Here is an 11,197-nt window from a genome sequence, read left to right on the forward strand (position 1 = left end):
TTATTTTTTTCAACTTAAATCATTGTGATCAAGATGGATTGGTCAAGATTCAATTCGTTTATTTACTGTCAAGATCTATTTAGCTTTAGGGAAGCAATTGTAGACACCTACCTGCTTATACATTTAACAATCTAAATTATACATTTTGTGTATATGGGGAAGATGTATCTTCTTTTTCTTTATCTTTTCGTATTTTAGCATATATAGATGTATCTAGAATTTAGTGAATTGCTTCAAATTTATATTATTCGAATAAACCATGGTAAAAGCCTACTTCTGTTGGCTTTGTTACAATGGTTTGATTGGTCACATTATGTACATTAATTTTAACTTGATTATAAAATATTAATAATTATGAAACATAGAACTCCTAAAAGAATTTTCTTTCAAAAAATATTCCATAACGTGGAGAAAATCTTCTCTTGTAAGTAGCATAGTGGTCCCTCTATGATTCCTTCTAGACATTTTGACAAATATTCATGATCAATGAGGTCCATAAAATACATGCCAACTAGCTTGCCTCTTTTTTTGACTGTCATCATATAGTTACAGCCAACAAGCCAAATAACATGTTTTAAGGTATACACTAGGGAGTAGGACTAACTAACCTACAACATTATCCTCTTACGCGGATTTAAGGCGACTTCAGAAGAAGAATCTATTCAAGAAGGGTATTATCTTTTGATAAAATTAAGCGTAAATTTGTGTCAAAATATGATGAAACAAATATATTTGGACAAAAAGTATAACTGAAAGGATATATTTGGACTCGAAGATATATTTAAAGTAGATATTTGGCCCCTTTTTCATTCAATATAACCAACTTCGTCAATTAGGAGGCAATTGTGGGTCAACCAAGTCAACTAAATCATCCAGTTGCCAACTTGTATGAAAAAGCTAATACTCTTTTGTGAGAAATGCAAGAGAAACCATGGCTTTCTTACACTATAGTTTCCTTCTCATACTTGTCTTCTGCATTTGCACTGCTGTGTCTGTCAATCCTCTGGGAAATTTTTGCTATGACGCATCCAAATCCAATGATGCTAAAACATCAGCAAATATCGGAAAGGTGTTAGCTGAATTAGTATCTGTTTCTGCTAAAGATACCTTCAGTACTACCTTGTACGGTGATGCTAAGAACCAAGAATATGGCCTCTATCAATGCAGAGGAGATGTTAGCAGCAATGACTGCTCAAGTTGCATCCGTGATGCAGCAAAGGAGATTCGGAAAAGCTGTCCGGACCAGACTGATGCCAGAATTTGGTATGATTATTGTTTCTGAGGTACCAAGCTAAGAATTTCTTTGGACAAGCTGAAACAGTTCCTGGTATATTCTACTGGAACATCAACTTTGTATCTGATCCAGACTTCTTCAATAAAAAGCTAGCGCAACTCAAGAATCAAATAATTGAACAGGCTATTGTGCAAAAGAACAAAGGGCTCGGAAAAGGCAAGATTAAAATCTCACCTTTTCTCACATTATATGCCTTGATGCAATGCACAAGGGACCTACCAAAGATAGACTGTGCCCAGTGTCTGGCTGTAGCTGTTGGCAATTCCCCCACTACTTGCTTAAACAGGAAAGGATGTCGAGTACTCTATAGTAGTTGCTATGTTCGTTATGAACTCTACCCATTTTTCTTTCCCTTAGAACCGAAAGAGAAATTGGCCAACGTATCAATGGATTACCACACATTCAAAATGTCTAAACCTTTATTGGTAATTAATGTGTAGTACTACTTTATGTATTAAGAACTTGAAATGCCATTTACAAGTCTGTTTTCATTGCATCATTTCAAATAATTACAAATGTATGAGCAAACTCTGAAGACAGTTCCATAAATGTTATCTGCTCAGAGAAAAGCTGTACTGGTATGTATGCGATATGTGTTACAAATTGATCAATTTAAGTAGCAAGCTTTTGAATGATTCGGTGGTCTATCCTTTTCTTAAGGACTTAGTTATTAGCTCTGCCGAAACTTCTAGGGAAAGGGACAACATCTTTGACATCATTCAGGCCAGTGGCATAAAGCACCAAAGGTTCAAGCATCAGGCTGAAACCGGAGGTTTTGACAGAGCCATGTCTGCGAAGATCTAGATACCATTCGTACTGCTGTTTCTGCAAGCCCAATTCTTCCATCCTGATAACAAAGAACATTGAATGGCTTAGCACAATATCGCTTGCCCTGAGTTCCAATGCTCAAGTGACGAAAGAAAACGTGTCTGGATATCTATGAAGGGCTAAAACAATACATCTGAACTTCAAAGCAAACACAGTTTATTACCTTGAGCTCAACATATTGAAGCGTTCTTCACTTTGGCTTCCCCTAATCACAGTTCCTACCTGCAAACAAAAACTTAACCTTAGCATGAATACCAATTCAGATTGTTATTAGGTCTATGTTCACATTCTTAGTAATTAACTACAAGTACACAGTCTCTTCTCTGGAAGCGACTACAATCCCTAATGAAATGGTCCGATATTACCTTTGGTAAAACCACATCAAATGTTGCAACCGTCATCCCATCATCATTCAAACGGACATAAAATGGTCCAAGTCCTTTTGGATGGTTGTATATAATGACTGGCTTTTTATATATCTCATCAACCAAATAACTGCAACCAAGAGAAAAAGAAACTAATGAGCATGTTCGCCCTTAATCTATCAAATTTTACTCAGGAAAGTTACGAATGCATACCTTTCATGTTCTTCGGTCAATGAAACTCCAAATTCTATCTTACCCTGAAATCTCTTGCCAGCAGCCTATTCTCGTACCATTATACAAGTGTGAGATACCCATCTTCAAAAATTTAGCCACACGTTCAAGAAATTGTGTCAAAAATACTTACATGTCTCAGAACATCTATGGCTTCGGCATAGGAAATCCTTTCGAATGAACTTGATAGTGTTAACTGAAGGCGCTCCATAACTTTTTTGTCTATCCGTTTCAAGATAAATTGTAGATCTTCCATGCAACCCTCCGAAATCCTTTTGCATACAAACTTCAAAAAGTGGTTCGCACATTCCATGGCATCCTGAAATTAAACCATGTAGTTATGGAAAAAGTAGAAACCATAATGGTGAACAAGAGAAACATGAGAAATATCCCGCCGAAATTAGACATTAGAACAAATACCTCTAACTCTGAGAAGGCCATTTCAACATCTACCATCCATGTTTCAGCTAATGACTTTTTCGATTCTGATTTGACTGCTTGAAATCTGGGGCCAAATGAGTAGACATTTCCAAGACCACATGCTTGACTCTCAAGATGAAGACGACCAGAAACAGTTAGATGTGTCTGGCGTGCAAAGAAATCTTTAGTGAAGTCAAATTTTCTTGTTTCAATTGTGACTCCAGAGTTTGCTTTTTGCCTAGTTTCTAACTGTGAAACTAGCTCCTGTGCTTTCTTCAAGTCCTGTTGTGCAGCAAATAGAGCTTCCTTATTGCTATTTGTTCTGTTAAGTTCTTCAACTTTCTTATATTTTTCTTTGATAGAAGCCCGTATGGCTTCAACACTCACTACAGCATTTTCGGTGGAACTAATTTGGTCATAGTTTTTGCCCTTGTTAAGAAGAGTTGTAACAACAAATTTCTCACTAGAACCTTCAGAATCAGTGCTTGTAAGTATGGGTAGTTGAACGTGAAGGAACCCTTGATCTTGGAAGAATCCATGAGTTGCCCAAGTAAGTGCATTATGAATTTGCATGACGGATGCCACCTACAAGAAGAAGAGAATCCAATTAAAAAGGTAATAAACGCTCATCAAAGAACATAAAATGAACTGATCAAAGAAGATCAAACTTCGACTTTCGAGACACCATATACTACTCCAATTCATAATTAAAAGGCTTAAAACAAATTATGTATCTATCTCTACGAGAAAGTATGAACTGCCATCCAATTATATCAAGTGCACAAAAAGTAGCTATCAACCCAAGACAAAAGGGAGGCACCCGATTAACATGAGGAAAAAGACAGTAAAATGTAAAATGGAGAAAGTATCACCGTGGTTGTCCGAGGTCGAAAGTGAGAACAATCTCTTAAAGATTCAAGAGGCAATCGCTTCTTAGATAACGGATAATTAGATTGATCTACCAAACCAAGATGTAGGATTTTCTCTGTATGGAGCTCAATAATGTGTTTCCCCTGCAGTGATGGCTGCTGCAACATACCTTTAATTAATAAACATGTCCCCGTAGCCATAACTTGGCACGGGGTCGCTAATGCCGAGTCCACAAGAACCTGAACGATTGATGGTGAACCAACATAACATTATATCAGATATTCGACATTTAGACAAACAGATAAAAAGTAATAAAATGTACCTGAAGACTGGCCACACAAGAACCATCACTAACTTGCAATATTGACACCGAAGGTTGCGGCTGACAAACAACATTAATTTTTTCACGTACACGATATTCCCCTGCTCCAAAGACCTTCATTATAGACCTGAGTAATGGAATCCGAGATTGAAGAACCTCAGAACATGTAACATCTTTTGTACTCACCACCTCCTGTGCCGGTACAGAATGAGGCGTTACAGGTTGTATCAACCTTATCTCCCTAGAGGACTTAACCCATCCTCCAATTACAACCCTCTGACCAATTAACCCCACCCCACCATCACTACGTCGTAATATAGTTTTCAACATTACCCTTTTCGAGTATTTCGAGCACTCAACCACCGGTGCTTGTTCTGAATCCATATTCTGTAAACGAGTTTAAGAAGGAGAAAGAAAATGAAATGTACAGTTGTTGGAGGTGTAGTATTGATGGGTAGATATTTATATTGAAATAACATTGGAGGATTATGATTCTTTGCTTGAGAAGACATTGAGGAGTTGCAGAGGAAAGAAATTGCTTAGGAAGTTTGGGAAAGAAGGAAAAGGGTTATGAAGGAGGCTAAGGTTTGGTATTCTTCAAAGGTTGGAAACTCGCGGGGGTTTATATTCAAATTGGATAAAACATACCGGCTGAACGAATTAAAATAAAAAATGATTTTGATTTGCTTTTAATTTAAATATTTGATAAATTTGAAATACTGAATGATATTTAATTTAGTTTAGGAGTAATGCTAAACGGTCAGAAATGTGAAAAAGACTATACTATTATTTTTGCATTTATTCCATCATATTTTTTTCCTTCAAAACAAATGTACTTTAAAAAAAAAAAAACCTATTTTGACTTAGAACGGAGTTTAAGAAAAGAAAGAAGACTTTTTAATATTGTGATTTTAAATTAAAGTTATGTCAAATATATCAAAAAAAGCCCTTAATCTTGTGGTCTTAAATATGCCACGTTGAAAGTTAAAGTTAAAGTGTTGCCAAGAAAAATGGTCATTCTTTTTGAAATAGACTAAAAAAGAAATAAGATAATTTTTTTTAAACAGAGAGAGTAACTTTTTTTTAATCCCTAACTCCTTGAACTACAAAAATACAATTTTTTTGGCTGTCAAGGGAAATAAAAGTGTTTTTGTGTATATTTATATATGTATAGTTCATTCGATTTATTTTTAAAAATAAACATTATTCAGTTAATTAAAAAAATTGCATGCTTTACTTTAAAAATATTTTTGTAGTTTTGTCTTTATACATTAAAATTGTTTTTATATTACTATATCATACTTCTACATACATACATAATTACATATATATAGCTTAGACTCCTTCGTCTACCCCTTCTCCGAACTCAATTATGTACATAATGTACTAATGCATACGTTTGAAAAATTATTTTTCGCTCAAAATAAATCTCTTTATTGAAGAAGATTAAACTTCTCATTAATAATAACTACAAATAAATACTCTTATCTACTTAAGATTATATTTAATTATTTTGTAATACAAATTTAAAAAAACATAATAATTAAGTGTAGATTCAAAAAATTATAATTAAATTTTTCTTTAAATATAATCAACTAAATAGATTCTTCTATATAATGGATGTTTTTCAATAGAAAAAAAATGTAATTTTGGAAATTAGATATTGATAAGAAAAACAACTAATTAACAGAAGACTTTTATAACTATTAATAACACGTTAATTTTTTATATTATAATCATTAAAAAAAGAATTAACATGTATAAAAATTGATAGAATTGTTTCACTAATTTTAACCATAAATATAAAATTCAAGTACTCATATATTACTAATTAAGATGATGTTTCAAGATGAATAAATAAAAGATCACTCAATACCTAATGATCAATTATATTACTTTAAAATAGATGTATTTTATTTAGATACATAAATTACAATATGTATAATGTAGTATAGCATAATTAGTATATATATTTTATAAAAGAATATTTTCATTTAATATATAATTTCTATCAAATGAGACAATTAAAATTTATGTTAACAATAGACAATAGTAGATTATTCTCCAATTAAAAATTATACTAACTATTCGATAATACATAATTTAGTTGAATTAAGTATAATTTTCAAATTTAAAATTGACTTTTCTTTAAATTGAATCAATGAATAAGCTTATAGAATTCTACCATGATTAATAGACCGGTCATACAACATGTGTGCTTTTTTTTTTTTTGTGAAAAACATAAGAATATGATTTTGAGGATTAGATGTTTTAAATATGAAAAAGATATAATAAGACATTTATAACTATAGCTCAAATAACATATTAAAATTATTTCACCTTTTCTACCCATAAATACGCGATTAGTTACTCCAATTATATTAATTAAGAAGATGTCTCAAAATAAAAATAAAATCATATACATATGCATGTATTGTATATGTTTATAAATAGTTAGACCCCATTCTTAATTAAATAATCGATAAAATCAAATATATAATCAATAAATTCTATTAAGGCATATTTTTAAATTATAAAATAAAAAAAATGTAGTAATTTTAATTAACAAGGTTAAATAGTACTCCCTCTGTCCCTATTTAGCTGTCCACTTTAGAAATGACACACATTAAAATAGCAATAATTAGCATAGTGAAGTTATAATTGAACCCTTATTAATTATGGTTTCAAAAATGATGAATTTAAACTTGAAAATTTTCAAGAAGTTTAAATGAGGGAATAATAAGGAAAAAATTGTCCTTTCTTAATTTGTCAAAATGGATAAGTAAATAGAAACAACTAAAAGAGGAAATATGGACAAGTAAATAGGGACAGAGGGAGCATATAACTTAAACAATCAAATGATTACAAATACATTCAATGTATAACTATTGATTTGATATAACTTAATCAATTATTTTAAAAATAATTAAATATATGATTTAAATTTATTTAAATATATCAATTATAAATTACTTAATTAGAGATTATATTAATAATTAATAAATATAAATAATCATGTTCAAGTTATCAAGCAGACATAACACATGGGCATGAAACAACACTAGTACATGATTTTATGAGGTTTCTATTAATTATATGACTAGGATCAATATACATGAAATATATGATTCTTATAATTTTTAAAAATTACTGATAATCCACCATGTCTAAAGTGTATTGAATTCCTAAATATTGTTATTGAAACAATTTTAAATAATATTTAAATAAAAATTAATGTAAAACAATTTTTATGATGTGTCGATTTTTGACATATTTTTTTTATCTTTATAAAAATATTGTGCAAATTATGTTGGATTATTATTATTATTATTATTATTATTATTATTATTATAACTTTACAATCTAAATTTGATATATGTTTGTTAAATATATTTGCTCACATATATCTATTGGTACATAAATAGTTCACATAATTTTTTCGCTTGATGGAAGTAAAAGTATTGATTTTTCAGAATTTATTTGATTATTTTTTATTAATACAAAACTCATATAGGAATATACTTGATACTTCTCAGAAGTGATTTTTTTTTTTACTTTTTAGTTTCAGTGATTAATTTCATTGTTAATATCTCATTTGTGGATTTATTTCGTTATCATTATCTAAATATTTTATTTTACTTAATTACTTATTTTGAAAAGGATTAAAAATAAAAAGCAAGAGCGGGAATGGAATAAAAGAGAGAAAGAAAAAAAACTAAAATTATTTTCTTTTGTGGTTATATTCTAAATTTTAAAAAATTTGTATTTTAAGTATCAATTTAAATTTCGTATTCTTTCTAGATTTTTTATCAAAAAATTAAGGAAGAAAAAAAAAAGTAGATGTGTATTGGCCTTTGACCATTTCTAAAACAAATTAAAATTCATGCATTCATGGGAGTTAGAGAAATTTAAAAATTATCAATTTACTATGTATTGAATTTTTTTTTCATTTATTAAAGCATAATTAATGAATAAATTAATAAGAAAAATATAAATTGACAAAGAAGGGTATAATTGTCAAAAAATAAATCAATTTATAGTGTGAACATGTATTTGGATCATTATAGCCAAATTTTCTGGCCAAAAGAATTTTTCCTTTAGTTTATTACTAAATAAAAAAAAATCGGGACAAAATCAAAACAAGTATTTTTAGTTTTGTATTTATTTTGCTATAAACCTTTGTAAATGTGTATGTTATAACGACTCTCCTAGTGGTTTTCTATCTATTTTCTCCATGTTATTCATTTTTGTAGTTTCTATAGGTGATTTGGTGACCCTATTCTTGAGATGGTTGGATAAGTTCCCGTGAAAATAATTCATTCGAAAGAATCCAATCAATAAATTTAAGTTGAGAAATTTAATCTTTCAACAAACAATAGGAAAACAAAAAAGGGAATATTTTCATAAATAAAAGAGAAACTTATAATTATTTAATCTTCAACAAACAATAGGAAAACAAAAAAGAGAATATTTTCATAAATAAAAGAGAAACTTATAAAAATGACTATATTTTAGGGTTATTAAAGTTTAATAATATATGTATGGTAATTATAAATAAAAGTGAAACGTTTTTTCTTATATAATAACTATTTAAAAATACAATTCCTCTTTTAGTTTTATTGGTCCACTTAATTTTAAAAGATAGTACTCCAATATATTTATGAGGAGAGAGAAAAATGAGTCTATTTTTTTGACTTTTTCTTAAGGACAATTTGATAAACATTTTAAAGTCTTCATATATTTCTTAAATTCCATGTCCGATCAAATATTATCAGATAAAATAAAACAGAGGCAGTACAACAAAAATGTTATTATTATCGTTAAATTCTTTATTCGTCATAGTGATTGTCTTTTTGATTTATATGACTACAATTCTATCACCATTATAAAAAAAAAATTTAGATAATCAACAAATCTGAATTGTACATACAATATGTTAGCAACTCATATTTGACTCCACAAAAACAAAAATAATATATTTTGTTATGTATATAATGTATGTTTTAATATTTTTATATTAATTAATAAATCTTAAGCTTATTTATTGAATTTTCTCTTCATGACATTAGAAAGATGTTTCTATTGTGATGACATCAAACATATATTTTGGTGCTCATTCATGACTTGATGCTTAATATTTTACGACGGATTTAATAAGTATTGGGACATGTTTAGTTAAAAATTGGTGGGTAATAGGTAGATTTTACATTATATTAAATAATTAAATTGCAACGAATGGTTGAGTGTCACGTAATTAAAAAGATTATTTAATTATTTTAAATGGTGTTCCGTTAATGAAGTGACTAAAATTGGACTCGTAGGTGGATGGGGAGGGTGTTTGTGAGCAATAGGTAGATGAGAAAGGTATTTTGAAGTCAGGATGTGGATGAAGGGTAGTTGTGTACCATTTTTAATACTTCAAGGGTATTTTAGGTACTTTTCGATAAATAAATGCAATACATATAGATACAATATGTAAAATGTGAGTTCTTCAACATTTACTAATTAAAAATGCAAATATATCACCACATGACATTTTTGATCTAATTTCATTTACTATTTGTTGATTTATATGTGGTTTCTGATTATTTGTATTTTGAACAATTTATAAATAGCATACATATTAAAAAACAACTTGTTATTTTTATGTGTAAATGTAGATAAGGATTAAAGGAAACTAGGATTGTGTTACTCATAACACTACATATAGTGTTCTTTCATAATTGAGTTTCAGGCAATTTATCTTTATAAAATCTATGCGAGTTAACTTTATTCGACACTTCTCAGTCTAATCAGATAATTCTCACTCACGTCCTCTCGGCCATAGAATGTTACTAATTTTACCCTCGCTTACAATGGTGTTAAAGTTCTCTTCTTTTGAACTCGAACTTTGACTCCAATTCGTTAGGTTAATTTGGTTTTTTCTAACTGTCATTTTTCTCTCGAACAAATAATAGATACATGCTCACTCTATTGCGTGCACTCGGTAGAATACATGAATAACGAAAACTAAAATGTAATTCGTAACTACGCATTGCCTTTCACTCGTTTTACAAAATTACAGTTAGAATTACGACATGGATCCAACAACCCAGTTGTGGTGTTTAGATACTCATGATTTCAAATAAATGTTCAAAAACATAGATTGAAAACATTTTAGAAAATACTTACGAGAATAAGCAAATCAACAACCTCTTTGATAATTCAAGAATAGGAAATTGACCTTCCAACTTAATTCATTATTCAAATATAAAATCCAAAACTTTGAATATTGGAAAATGTGTTCTTCGTTCAAGGTCAGATAAGATAAAAAACAAAAACGAGCTAATTCAATCAAATAAGTTTTTTAATGAGAGTCTTACTCGATATAGGAGTGAATTGTCAGGCCCTACACGCCCACTTCTATGACCTGTCAAGGGCTTCACGGTCTGTGAAGCCCTTCGTGGTTTTCACTTGGATTCTTCTAAAGCAGGGTCTTCAAGACCTGTACACTGTGTCTGCTACGACGCTCAAAATGATAGGTTGAAATAGAGCCTTGACATGTGTATTAAGTCATGAGTTAAGGAAAGTAAGTTGCTAAAGGATTAAGCATGTACTAGAACCCTAAGTGTAAATGAGTTTCTAAAGGTTGAAGGAGGGTAGAAGACCATTGGCCAAGCTAAAAGGGGCAAGCCTAAGCCAAAGGGCCAAGGCTACCCCAATGTGGCCAGATAATGCCCAAGGGCCCACAACCACTTTCTCGAGAAATGGTCTTGACCACAGTTCGTGGAAGGGCTTGTGAAGGCCCCTTAGGCAAGTTTGAAGCATGAAAAGGAAGCCTAGCCACTGCCTAGGAATCACGGCCCTCACCACGACTCGTGATCTTGA

General features: G+C 30.3%; 2 protein-coding genes across 3 annotated transcripts; one reads left to right on the forward strand and one right to left on the reverse strand.

The window, feature by feature from the left end:
* Positions 1-597: 597 nt before the first annotated feature.
* On the forward strand, positions 598-1,790 carry LOC107029668 (cysteine-rich repeat secretory protein 55-like). Its single transcript, XM_015231104.2, is given in 2 exon segments — positions 598-1,277; positions 1,280-1,790. Coding segments are annotated over 2 exon segments (801 nt in total). The 5' UTR covers positions 598-931; the 3' UTR covers positions 1,735-1,790.
* LOC107029667 (asparagine--tRNA ligase, cytoplasmic 2) lies at positions 1,763-4,914 on the reverse strand. Of its 2 annotated transcripts, XM_015231103.2 has the most exons (8): positions 4,331-4,914; positions 4,011-4,247; positions 3,139-3,723; positions 2,852-3,037; positions 2,701-2,765; positions 2,488-2,617; positions 2,286-2,344; positions 1,763-2,141 (listed from the first exon to the last, which is right to left on the reverse strand). In XM_015231103.2, exons 1-8 carry the CDS (start codon positions 4,712-4,714, stop codon positions 1,958-1,960), a joined length of 1,830 nt encoding a protein of 609 aa, XP_015086589.1. In that variant the 5' UTR covers positions 4,715-4,914; the 3' UTR covers positions 1,763-1,957. The 2 variants fall into 2 exon arrangements, with proteins under 2 accessions (XP_015086589.1, XP_027775277.1); XM_027919476.1 differs by lacking the exon at positions 4,011-4,247.
* Positions 4,915-11,197: the final 6,283 nt, after the last annotated feature.

This window comes from Solanum pennellii, chromosome 9 (genome assembly GCF_001406875.1).
Source record: "Solanum pennellii chromosome 9, SPENNV200".
In the NCBI taxonomy this organism is placed as follows: Eukaryota; Viridiplantae; Streptophyta; class Magnoliopsida; order Solanales; family Solanaceae; genus Solanum; species Solanum pennellii.

Bases quoted from the DNA above. Each gene is read 5' to 3' on its own strand.
- LOC107029667 (XM_015231103.2), bottom strand. From the start codon at position 4,714: ATGGATTCAGAACAAGCACCGGTGGTTGAGTGCTCGAAATACTCGAAA. The intron at 4,248-4,330 runs GTACATTTTATT...TCAATCGTTCAG, and splicing joins CTTGTGTGGCCAGTCTTCAG to GTTCTTGTGGACTCGGCATT. The intron at 3,038-3,138 runs GTATTTGTTCTA...GTTTAATTTCAG, and splicing joins TGGCCTTCTCAGAGTTAGAG to GATGCCATGGAATGTGCGAA.